Source organism: Pelmatolapia mariae, linkage group LG18 (genome assembly GCF_036321145.2).
Source record: "Pelmatolapia mariae isolate MD_Pm_ZW linkage group LG18, Pm_UMD_F_2, whole genome shotgun sequence".
NCBI classification, from domain to species: Eukaryota; Metazoa; Chordata; class Actinopteri; order Cichliformes; family Cichlidae; genus Pelmatolapia; species Pelmatolapia mariae.
The window spans coordinates 1,673,350-1,686,971 of NC_086243.1; the positions used below are offsets into that span (position 1 = coordinate 1,673,350).

A 13,622-nucleotide genomic window follows, 5' to 3' on the forward strand; every position below is an offset into this window, starting at 1 on the left:
CAGCGAGGCCTAATTACTGCACCCGTGTTTATAAAGAAGAAAACATGCCAGCCCTGCGTACAGTCACAACCAGAATACTTTATTTATCCCAGAGGAAACTGTGGAACAAATTTAAATGAACAAAAAACTGACAGAGGGGCAGTTCTCAGACCCACGTCTATCCCTCAGATTCATCCATCCGTTCGCTTCCGCTTATCCTTTCCAGGGTCGTGGGGGGCGCTGGAGCCTGGAGCATCCCTCAGATTCAGCTTTAATTAATAATTCTTAGAGTCAGTTTTTTTTGTATCGTGGCCAGAATGATAACGATAAAGCCTCCTGTGTATATCACATGTGTGGAAATCTGAGTGTCTGGTCCACGTCTTCAGCACAAGCTTCTGGAAAACAAGCTATTTGAGAAGGTACAGAAATGTAAACAGAGTTTTTGATGCTTACTTTATTTTAACTTTACAAACAAAAAAATAATTTCAACAAAAAACAAAAACTAGCAGGGCCAATATCATTAGCCCTCCTGATGTTCTTTCTGCAAACATGGCCAAAGAGATCTAGTTTCATCTGAGAGGATGCACTTCCCGTCTGCATAATCCATCTCCGGTTGGCTGGAAGGAGACTCTTCTGCAGAGGTGGAGATTTTCATTGTGTGCAACCTTTTCTGTGCAGGCTTCGAGTGACTCTTTGGTTCCCTGCCTCTGCCAGGCTTGTTCTGTACTGTATGGCTGTCTTTGAATCTCTTGATGATTCTTCTCACTGCAGTTCTTCACACTTGGAAATACTTTGATAACTTTGTGCATCCATCTGCTGCAGTGTGAGCACTTCTCAAGGTAGGTTGGCTCAAAAGATGAGCCAGACATACATTTAGACACGTGGAAGTGTTTGGAGATTTTTTTTTATTTTTTTTGTAAAATGTCTTTTGCCATATCTTAGTTGCAATTAATCCGAGCAGGTCTGCACACACCAGCCCGGTCCTGGCTCCTCCTGGAGAATCTACCACCAATGAGAGATTTTGACTCGAAAATGAAATGAACAAACGTGAGGCCAGATAAATGACCACAGTGTACTTTATTAACTGAATTTTGGTAGTTTGTGTTGCATTAGATTCAAATAAAAATTTACAAAAATCTCATATGTACAAAAAACTCATTTTGATTATTTTTTTTATTATTCTTGAATTATTATTTTTACAATAAAATGTACTTTTCCCCCATTGAATGCTTTCATCACACAATGCAACGTACTGAAAAGACCAATATTACTTTGTCTTAAACATGTTTTTTCTTTTTGTTAAATACACCACATACACCACATTTATCTTTTTTTCCTCTGTGTTATACTGTCATATTTATAGCCATCATGGTGGCATCGCACCTCTAGAGACACCCTTCACAGTCAGAACTCAAAAAGAGAGGAATGTTCTTTTTTAACATGTACACATTGCATACATTTATTTACAGATAAGCATTTAAGTTGTTCAGTTCACTATCTGTGGTATTCCATGTTTAACCAACTCTAAACAGACACCTGTACAGAATGATTATACATGTTCGACTGGATTTTTTTTTTTAACCTGCTGGTTACTGTGCTTGTACTAAGACTGGACGATCCCATCTGGAACTGCTGCTGACCGTTCAAACTTCATAGTATCGTTTTTGCCTGGTTCAATAGCTAAATTCTGTATTGTGCTTGGCAGGTATGTCTAGACCACAGCAGCAAAGCTTTGATCTGTTATAGATGATGAATAGAGACAGTCGCTGGACCACTAACTAACAGAAAAACACAATCTATTTATCTCGTCTTATAGCGATAGTAGAATATGTGCTCGTCATGTGGAACCACTCCAACAAGTCTTTAAGACTAAATGCAGATATGAGAGTCTTGAGTCTGTGCTTTGATTACATTTAGCCAACTACAAACATTTTACTTTAGTGGATGGAGACTTTGTAGCCTTGTTTCCCATTACACACCAATAGCAACCTCCCCAAATCAAATATCCTGTTAAGTCTCGCGTCAAAAACATGTTGGATCGTCAAACTAAATTAAGGTTTTGCAATGGCTCTATGATTGTTATATTACATATTTAACACGTGTCATGTGTCCCTGATGTTTGTAGACTTTGTCTATGGAACAGACTGGTCAAAAAAAAGTTGTGCTATTAATAAATAACCGTTACTGGGAACATCTTACACATGGAACATTGTTTTTCTTAGAGTCAATAAAAGTGCAAGAAAACAAGGAGGACGAGTAAACCAAGAAACAAACTGCAATATAACTGCAAATTGTGAGTTTTCTATATTTTCTATTGCTTCTTCATTCCTTTATAGCAGTATTGTGCGATTGATGCTGCGTGTTACAAATAAACACAGTCTGAGGGGTTCAGATGATGCAGTACTGAGGACTACACAACTTCTTTGTTAGACTAGTATAAGCACAGTAACTGCCACATATTCTGCTATTGAGTGTAAAAACATCTCTCTCTCTCTTTCACACACACACAGACACACACGCATGGTTTCCAGTTTAACTAGAAAACTAAGCTGTGCCCTAAGTACAGCCTCATTGTCTCCTGTGTGATGATGTCGAAATAAAGGAAAAAATAGAAATAGATTTTATTTTAAGGCAATTAAAACACAGAAAGCAGCTAAAACAAAGTCATGACCAGAGTAAGAGACATGTCTTGATGTGTTGTGTCCACCAGTCACATGAACACTGGAGCACATCTGGGATCTTATGATAGCACCTCATCTTTTTTTTTGTTTTGACTGAAATTTGTTGCCTCTCTTACTCATTAATAACAGGCGAATTTGAATTTTTTAAATGTCAACATCTAAAAACTCAAGAACCATAAAGGAAAATGCTGCTGATATTTCAACCTATAGTATGAATGGAAACTGTTTTTTATGGACATCTTGAAAACCCCTGCTGAGGTACAATATTCTGAGAAAACTTTTTTGTTTTTGCAAGATTGCATCTGTAAATTCAGTTCAGTTCAATTTTATTTATAAAACGCCAAATCACAACGACAGTCACTTCAGAGTGCTTCATATTGTAAGGTAGACCCTACAATTATACATACAGAGAAAAACCCAACAACCCTCTGAGCAAACACTTTGGCGACAGTGGGAAGGAAAAACTCCCTTTTAACAGGAAGAAACCTCCGACAGAACCAGGCTCAGGGAGGGGCGGGGCCATCTGCTGTGATTGGTTGGTGTGAGAGAAGGAAGAGAAGATAAAGACATGCTGTGGAAGAGAGACAGAGATTAATTGTAATAACTAATAATTAAATGTAGAGAGGTGTATAAACACATAGTGAGTGAAGAAGAAACACCCAGTGCATCATGGGAATCCCCCAGCAGCCTACACCTATTCCAGCATAACTAAGGGAGGATTCAGGGTCACCTGGTCCAGCCCTAACTATATGCTTTAGCAAAAAGGAAAGTTTGAAGCCTAATCTTAAAAGTAGAGATAGTGTCTGTCTCCTGAATCCAAACTGGAAGCTGGTTCCACAGAAGAGGGGCCTGAAAACTGAAGGCTCTGCCTCCCATTCTACTTTTAAATACTCTAGGAACAACAAGTAAGCCTGCAGTGTGAGAGCGAAGTGCTCTAATAGGGTGATATGGTACTACAAGGTCATTAAGATAAGATGGGGCCTGATTCTTTAAGACCTTGTATGTGAGGAGCAGGATTTTGAATTCTGGATTTAACAGGGAGCCAATGAAGGGAAGCCAATACAGGAGAAATCTGCTCTCTCTTTCTAGTTCTAATCAAACAAGGTCTAAAGTAATATTTTTTAGTTGAACCCTAATCCTCAGTTCTGTTCAGGTCAAATGTTTATATAGTCAAATCACAACAACAGTCACCTTTATATCATAAAACCAACAATCAGCCCATTTCCAATGCCATATAACTGTCATACTATCAATGTTATACTTTGGAGGGTTTTAATAGGGTTTAATATTTATTGTTATTTGGAATTCTCTTTAATTTTGGTAAACATATTTTCATTTAAACAGAAGTGTCAACTGTGTTACAGAAGAAAATGAATTGACAGACAATCTGTAAGGGTTTGTTCATGAGACGAACTGAGGTAGCTTCATGTTCCACACATATTTGTATCAATGTACTGTGTGTGTTGATGGTGATGAGTAAACTAAGGCTACAGCTCATTTTTGAACTGAAAACTAAAATAAATTGCTTGGATGTCTAAGAAATACAAGGCTGCATTTGCAACCCTGTTTCCAAAACAACAGAGAAACCCTCGGTGCTTAACTCAGTACAGAAGAAAGCATCAGTGAAAAATCTGCAAATGGGGAACCATATCTACAACAATGAATGTAGCTGAAAGCTATTCCGGAGGGAAATTTACTAAAATTATGTCACTATCCAAATACCTATGGACGAACTGTCTTCTTCAGAGATGTGCAATTTATGCATGGCATGCATATTAATGCATACCACCACATCTGCTGGCTTTTGAACTGTGCACTAGGATGGTGCAGTGGTTGAGAACCATTTCTACATTTGCCACCTCACATTTTTTAGTTTGACACATGCTGTGATATTTTTAATTAAATATACATGTTTAGACTTTCTCTTTATCCACCGACAGCCCAGTTACTGATTTATTTTATTCACTTTTTTCATTAAAAAAGACAAGCATTAATTTCACTTTTTTTTTTTATTTGAACGGATCATGAAAGTTTTTTCCACAGCCTGCTCTTGGTTTCCTGAACAGGCAGTGTATGTACCTCCTTGTACAGTATATGCCTTGCTCTAACAGTACTGTGCCATCATGAAACTTGTGTCTTTATCCCAAGAAAAAAACAAAATGACAAAAGACAAACGCTTTATATCTACATCACTCACCACCGAGTTTGTTCCCAAATAATAGGTCTGGAAATGTCCCTACTTTAAATGGAAAATCCTCCAGTTTAGTATATTTTAAAGCGTTTAGTCTTTTTAGTTGTCACTAATGTTGATTCAGCTACTGTAGTATTACTTCAGGACATCTGTCTTATGTTATGCAGCTTCTGCTGAACCCACAAAAGCTTTATGTAGACTGCATTTTCACTAAAGCACAAGTGTATTCCTCCACCAAACACAAGTCCATGGAAATCTCAAAGTAACCAAAAAATAATGAAGAGACATTAATGCCACGATAGAGATTGGTCTCCTCAAAATATCTGATGGAAACTCACACTGCACACACACACACACACACACACACACACACACACACACACACACACACACACACACACACATAAAAGTATCTGTTGTCAAACTTCAGCCGTAACACTGTTTGCATGTTTTTAGGTCCAACTGCTCAGTCTGAATAGATTTTTGCAGCCATTTTTTATGCAGGCTATAGACTGCCAGATTTGTGGATTTATATCTACTTTGTGGATTTTTGTTCATTACAGTACAGTTTAAAATTGTGCAGTGTATGACTGTTTAAATGAAGATATACTTAGGAAGTCTCCAATGCATTACTTTATAATAATAACAACCAACAACAAAAGTTCAAAGACTATAGTGAAACTCGAGAAATACAGCAAAAGGTTTTGCAAAAAGATTTTCTAAAACGTGCAAAACCACTGCTATAGTCCTTTAAAAGTATGTCTCTGGTAAAACACAGAGGCTTTGGCGTAAGCACAAAAATATGTCTGTATCATTCAAGATTGCTTCTTTGAATTTTTTTTTTTTTTTTACAGAAAACATTTTTGACTTGTCACCATGAAGAAAACACAATTATTAAAAAACCCTAACATACAGTATGTAATTGAAACTTCTATCTAATAGAAACCACAAAAAATGGTGGGAATATGCCAGTACTTACCAGCATAGTATATTCTGCATACACATCATCCTGGTTCTCTATCATATCGAGACTATCTCTCAACTCCGTTACATGTTCCATGTATACGGAGTGGAGAGATAGTCTCTCACTCAGAGAACCAAGGTTACAATGTAACCCTACGTTCTCTAAGTGGTCTGTATATAATGGGCACAATACAGAGTCTTTTTTCACTTATATCTTTGTTTCCACAACATTATGATGGCCATTGTGCTGTGGTTTCAAATAACTGCAATGACCTGCAAAAGTGTTTACAGAAAGGACCAGCTGAGGTCAGAATATCCTGATTATCACTGACTCGCTTTGTGTTTTTCTCTTTCCATGCTTTAAAACAAAGACTTTGGACAAAAGACCACCTAGAATTCATTTTATCTGGACTCTATCTTAGCACAGGAAAAGCAGGGAGAGAGCTAAAATTCTTGACTAACAGACAACTAATCTGTGAGGTGATATTGTCTGTTGCTGCCCAGCGTTTCTTGAAGTAAAGTTATGTGGTTTTTGAGAATAAGCAGAATGGTGCAAATGGGATGGCACAGCACCTCCTATGTCTTCAGTCTCTGGTTCTCTCTTTCAGGGGATGTTCCAAGGTTTGGAATACACGCATGCACACTACGTCAACCGGGCCAGGACAATTGAACTGGTAACATCAAACACAGACTTACACAGTATTCTTCATACTTTTTATAGTGCACTGCACAACATCGTAATGCACTATATCAACCTTTGAATTTTGTAAGACCCCCTGACTCCCCTGAAACTTGCTACCAGGTTGGAACAAACTTTTGGGAAAAACAGGCACCATCTTGATCCAGGTCATCCATGACAAACTACTGGAAGTACACCATAAACATTTTGGAAAATAGCAAATAAAAGCTTGTGGTATGGCATGATAAATGTTTGAGGTATTTTCATAAATGTAATTTCCATATAACAACACTATGTGTGTATGTTTAATACTTTGATTGGACTTTGAAAAATGCTTTGGCCCAAAACACCATCTATTGGAGCTTGTATATGTTTACAGTTTCATCATTTAACACCACCATGGTTGTAGTCCAATTGTCATTTTTGGTTAGCCGCCTGTCACAGCATTGCATTTCTGATTGAATAAATCCTACATTCTGTTATTTACACTTACTGTCTTTGTTACCCACATTAAAAGTTACGTATGGAAAATGGTTGTATTCCAGAGCATGATATGTAGTATGATCAGGATCAAGCTTTTTCCCGTCTCATTTTCTCATTTGCCAGTGGACACTTCCAGCACTGTGCTAACCTGTGTTGTGTGGTTTGGTTGGTAAATGTGTTGAGTCAAAATGTAAAAAATCCAAGTGTTTTAAAAAAGGGCAATCTTTCCTCAAGAGGTGACGTGTGTCATCTGCATACCTACAGCAAAGATTCTATTCAGACAGACTAACCACACGTTCTACTTTGCTTGTTTTGTGTAAACCACACACACACACACACACACACACACACACACACACACACACACACACACACACAGGATTACAATGACTTTAGTAGCCTCTACTTCATCTCTAAAATAAAAATGCTGCATGTTGCATGAGTACTGTACATCCTGGTGGCTGGTTGGAATGGCTGAGTTGGCTGCTTGTCTGTGTTTCGATCCTCAACTCATTTCCATTTCCGGTATCATTCTCTCTCCTCTCTTCAGTTCATTGGTGTCTGGCACATGCTTTCACCCTCCACATACAAGCAAAGATTAGAATAATTATGCAGCTGTGTTTCTGAGGCCGGACTACAAATAGTTATGTTGAGCTGCCAGGAAGATTTTTTTTCTTGGCATTGGGTATGTTTGAATGCTTCCTTTTCAGAACGAGACCATTAGCTAGTGTTTAACCTTTGCCCCCTTTTCTTGCTTCCTATTATAACATTCAGCCTTATCATTTAGTATGTTTTGCCCAAACAAAACACCATCACTGCTCATAGATGCTACTTTGACCACTGTCTTCTTGTAGGTCACTTTCTGGCCATCTTCCAGTGTTGATCACAGATGTCCAATAACACTGAAAGGTCTAGCTCAAAGAAGAACCTTCTGGATTATGCAGTCACCCCTAAGTTGTTCCTTAGAATCTAGAGGATGTTCCCAATGACCCTTTTTGGCACTAAGAGAAAGAGAGTAATGACTGAGAGTACCCACCTGCTTGTGGCTGATATGGTAGGACACCAACACATTTGGACAAGTTCGAGTTTGTAATTCAGGTCTCCTTTGTTTTATGGGAGTATCTGGTGACTTAAAAGCTGTCTGTATGGACAATGGACAATTCCACTTTTTATTATTTTACAGCTTTAACTTAACACCCCTTAACACACTCGCTTCTTGTTGTTCTAAGCAGAGTGTCATTTAGTATTTAGTCCATAGAAGACATTTACCAGATAAGTGTTAGTAAAAATAATATCAACAATCTGACCAGTAGCAATCCCACCAGTGACACTAACTGAACTTGTACTGAGTTGGTCATCCAGCCATTACCAACAGTCCCGACTGCTTCTCAACACTTCTGATACCCGCAAATAGAAAAAGAACGACAGCAATGGGAGATGAAGATTGAAACTGATGCCAGTAACAAATTCTTATTGCCACAGTTCCTGTTGCTGTTTATGTGATCACAGGATACCACTCTGTTGCTGTGCCCCTGCAGGGTTTCTGAAAGCCGAGCGGACTATAGAGTGGTCTCATATTCCAACCGCTCCTGTACCAGAGCATCATCTTTGTATTGCAGCCGTGGAGGAGTCAATGAGCAATCTATGGCCAAAATTGCTTTGCGAATGCTGCGGTCCAGAACATGACGCTCCCAGGCTGGATAGCGGTTCCTACAAAGGTCGATCTTGATGACGTTCTCCTCTAGGCGTGGAGCACGAGAAGATGGTGTGGATGGCACTGTGGATCGGACCTGAAACACTGGCATGCAGCCATCTCGCTCAGTATACTTGCCCACATCATGTCGTTCTAGAGTTGTGGTAGCACCTCGGTTCGAACGCAGTGAATTGGTGGCACCTTCTGATGGCAGAGTGGAGAACTGAGCAGTAGGGTCCAGGTCAAGGCCTTGGCTACTTGGTGAGTGTCCAAAGCGTGGCCCGTTCGGGTGAAAAAAGGCATAGTACATGAGCATGAAAACAATGCCGGTGAGGAAACTGCTGAAAATGACACAGAGTGCTGGCACTGCAAAGGCGTCAGTATTTTGAGGAAATCGGTAGAGATACCACAACGCACTGAGAGCAGTGTTCTCCATCAAGATTACCAGGTAATAGATAAAAAGCCGACACCTGCACAGAGACATGAGACATAATAACAACAAATAAATACAAGTATTTGCAAGCAAATATCACTAAAATAAGCTGAAGGTCTCACAGATTGTTTCATATAAGTCACAGAGTTGTCAGTACTAAATGTTAAAGGTGAAACTAGCTTGAGAAACAGGAATGGCTGAATTTCTTTTGCATGGTAGTACGTTTCAACTATTGCACTTACTGCAACCAAGCGCTTATAAATATAAAAATGACAGAAGAGTTAAAGCTTTAAAAATCGAACCACATCACACTGATGGAGAACGTCTTCACCTTGTCCGTCCTTCCTTGACGTTGAACCAGGAAAAGATGTAGATTATGCCCACCACCATGTCAAACACAATCTCTTCCCACTTGCTGATGCAGAAGTCTGTCTCACAGTGGACAATCCAAAAGGTCATGATGCACCAGTGCAGCACAATGAAGATGCCAAAGTAGAGTTGAAACACAGACGCAAACAGAGCAAAGGTGATAACTCGGGCTGCTATGGTGAAGAAGTGCCAACAGAACTGGATAATCACTGCCAGATAGCTGATGGGCTTCTTGTCATCCCGAGACTCTCGCAGGGCCTTCTGATAGGAGGCCAGGGCCCAGGCCATAGAGACGAGGGAGGCTGCAGCTGTCATTCCTAAAGAGACAGAGAGAAAATAACTGTTTTCACAACCACATAACGGATGGATTACAGAAGCACCACATGATGGGTCTGTCTGGCACTGACCCACCGCTGGAACGAGACAATTCTACTACAATGGCAAAAGCAAGACGCAAGTCGCCAGAGCTCTTTGTGTTACTCGTGCACGAGGGAGAGAACTGTGACGAGCGCCGTTCCTTCCGCTCGAACCCCAGTCGCTCTCGTCTGCTCCCTTGTAGCACTGCTCTTTATTGTGCTTACATGAATATGCATAAGTTCATTAACATATGATGTCATACACAGGCATACATGTGAACAAAGAGTACCTTGTCTGTGTGTCGTGTAGGTATGTGTGTGTGTGTGTGTCAAGATATGACCCTGTGAAGACTCCCCAAAGCTGGTGCCAGGAGTCCAGCGGTCCACCTAAACAAAGGGCTCTTATACTCAAACAGATACAGAGTAGGTGTCCTCCTATACCATAAATCAGTAAGAGAAGGTATGACCTCTCTCATGACCTTAAGGTGTGTGTGTATGCCAGAGTGCTCTGGGAGGCACACAGAGTCTTTGCAGACTGCTAAGGATCAGAGCTCTATCATTATGCAATTGATTATAAAACTCTAAGCATATATGAGTAAATATTTCTAAGCATAAATGACAATCCACAATATAAACCTAACACCACACTTGGAAAGATGAGAGGTAAGTGACGGGTGAGAGGTAAGTGACGGAAGTGACGGACAAGGTAAGCGACTCATGTTGTAACTGACGTCAGACGCCGGAGATTTTGGCGGAAAATTAAGCAAATGGTAGTTTAGATTTGTACAAATTCCTTTAAGCTTCAGTATTACCAAATACACTTATCAATTGTCTTATAACTAACAATATTTGTCTTAATAATCTCCAACACCCTGGAGAACAACGGGGAGAGTTTAGAGGCTCTCCAAGATTACATTGATCAGTGCTTTCAGGATCTCGTGATGAAGAAGGCCCAGAGTGCATCTTCCCCGGCCAAATCTGAGACGCCATCGTCGAAAAGACTTCGCCCGGCAGATTCCCCCGGCACAACATCGCCAGCCGGCAAAGATATTGCCGACATACTGGAGTCAATCGACCAACGACTGTCCAGTTTCGATGCAAGGCTGTCCTTGGTGGAGATTCTTCACCGGGAATTTAAATGCTTGCGAGAATCCCTGGAGTTCAGCCAGCAGCAGGTGGAAACGCTCGCTGCTGAAAATGCCACGCTAAGGGAGTCGGTGAAATGTCTCACAGAAAATGTTACCCAGCTCAATAGAGAAAATAAAAAAATAAAAGAAACAGTTATTGATCTACAAGCTCGTAGCATGCGTGATAACCTGGTATTTTCTGGTATTCCAGAAGCCGCTGGAGAGGACGCGGAGGCCACGGTAAAAAGCTTCATCAAAAACCACCTGAAGCTGCCCGAGGACACGGTGAAGAACATCGTCTTTGATAGGGTGCATCGCCTCGGCCCCATTCGGGCTACGGCCGGGAGACCACGTCCTATCGTGGCCAAATTCGGCCACTTCAAACAAAAGGAACAGGTGAAAAGCCGCGGCAGGGAATTAAAAGGAACGGACTTCAGCGTGAACGACCAGTTCCCCAAAGAGATCCTGGAACGACGCAGGGTCCTCTTCCCAATCCGACGCGGCTTCATCCAGAAGGGCTCCCGCGCTGTCATCGCTGTGGACCGGCTGTACGTGGACGGACAGCTCCACCGCGACCCCGACATCACTCCGTGGCTGTATTAACTTCACACCAGATAAGAATCCACTACACCCTTTCCCCACCCACTCACACTAACTTGCATTAACATCTGTTTAACTTACCAGTATCAAATCGCATCTTAGGTGTGATATCATAGCAGTATTAACACCGTCACTCTCCGTCAATGGTTTGATTAGAATGTTTCCGGTTTTTCTTTTTTTTTTTTTTTTTTTTTCTTTTTTTTCTCTCTTCTTGTTTTTTCTTCTCTCCTTTTCCCCTCTTGTTTTTATGCTGCTCACCCTTGTCCTTGGTTTCTTTCTTTTTTCTTTCTTTCACTGCTTCGATCACCTGCTTCCACACTCATCCACAAACAACATCCTTTATTTCGACACATACGCACAGCACGATCACGCACAGTCATGCGCTCAACGGCAGCACATTTACATCACTCAGACAGCGCACACAGTTGTATAGGATACACACATTTAAGCCAAGCGTACTCATCTTAGTAAATATGCAAACACATAGTCAGACTCAGGGAGCATCCCGCCACACACTTTTTCTCTCTCTCCCTCTCTTTATTTATGAACAAGTGATGTATTCTCTCCACCTGTCTAAGCGACACACACAGCATACACCCCTAGTTATACACAGACATCTATGGGTGCACTGAGATTCGTTACATGGAATGTAAATGGAGCTGGCTCCAGAGAAAAGAGGTTAAAAATATTTAACCAACTCAAAAAACTACAGGCAGATGTTGTCCTTTTACAAGAGACCCACAGACCTCTTAGAGGTTCGAATGAACTTAAAACACCTGAGTTTCCTAATGTGTTCTCAGCTTGTTATAATTCTAGACAAAGGGGAGTAGCAATTTTAATACATAAAAATATTAATTTCACAGTACTCGATACAGTTATAGATCCAGAGGGCAGATTCTTAATCATTAAACTATCTATACTTGATAAAAAGCTATGTATTGTAAGTGTATATGGTCCAAATGTTGATGATCCCTCATTCTTTCACAGTTTTTTCAGTGCACTCTCTGAACACTTAGATGGCACACTTGTTCTTGGAGGCGACCTCAACCTTGGACTAAATGAAGAAATGGATAGGCTCAATACAGCAGGAACTCAGCGTAATTGGCAGTCCACAAATATAATCAAACAGTATATGAGCGACTTTGGTCTTTGCGATGCATGGCGCTCCCTTCACCCCACCAGTAAGGAATATACTTTTTTCTCACATGTTCATCACTCCTACTCTCGTCTGGATTATTTTTTGGTCAGCAGCTCACTGCTGAGTGACATTTCAGACACTGAGATTCACCCTATAGCTGTCAGCGATCATGCTCCTGTATCTTTAACACTAATGCACAAGAATAATACTACGCCAAGTAAAAACTGGAGATTTAATACATCACTGCTTAAAGATGAAGACTTTATTAAATATTTTAAAAAAGAGTGGACTTCATATTTAGACTTTAATGACACTCCCGGAACATCAGCTTCTGTTTTATGGGAAGCAGGGAAAGCCGTGATGAGAGGTAAAATAATTTCTTTCTCATCACATAAAAAGAAAAAAGAAAACAAAAATATTCAGGAATTAGAAAAAACCATCAAATCACTAGAAGAAGCCTACGCGTCCCACCAAGATCAGGAAACATTGAACAAAATACGCAAAACAAAACTAGAATTAAATGAGATAATTGATAAAAAAACAAAATTCTTAGTACAAAGACTACGCTTACAAAATTATGAACATAGTAATAAATCCGGTCAATTTCTAGCAAACCAGCTAAAAATAAATAAAGAAAAAACAACTATATGTGCTGTTCAAGATTCATCTGGGAACACAATATATGAACCGAAACAAATAAACAACATTTTCAGGGATTTCTATAAAACGTTGTATTCACCACAAATAAACCCATCTAAAAAGGAAATTGATCAGTTTTTAGACAACATAACTCTCCCAAAATTATTAGACACTCAAGCAATGGCACTGGATTCGCCACTGACGCCAGGTGAACTCCAGGAAGCCCTGATAAATATGCCCAATAATAAGGCTCCAGGTCCAGACGGCTTTCCTGCAGAATTCTACAAAGAA

At 40.1% G+C, this 13,622-nt stretch overlaps 1 protein-coding gene across 1 annotated transcript in view; it reads right to left on the minus strand.

The window, feature by feature from the left end:
- Positions 1-3,645: 3,645 nt before the first annotated feature.
- Positions 3,646-13,622, minus strand: part of xkr4 (XK related 4) — a 31,686-nt gene continuing 21,709 nt past the window's right edge. The window contains exons 3-4 of the mRNA XM_063461123.2: positions 9,434-9,788; positions 3,646-9,139 (exon numbers count right to left, since the gene is read on the minus strand). Coding sequence (XP_063317193.1) covers positions 8,536-9,139; positions 9,434-9,788 — 959 coding nt within the window. The 3' untranslated portion in view covers positions 3,646-8,535. The remainder of the gene's footprint in view (positions 9,140-9,433; positions 9,789-13,622) is intronic.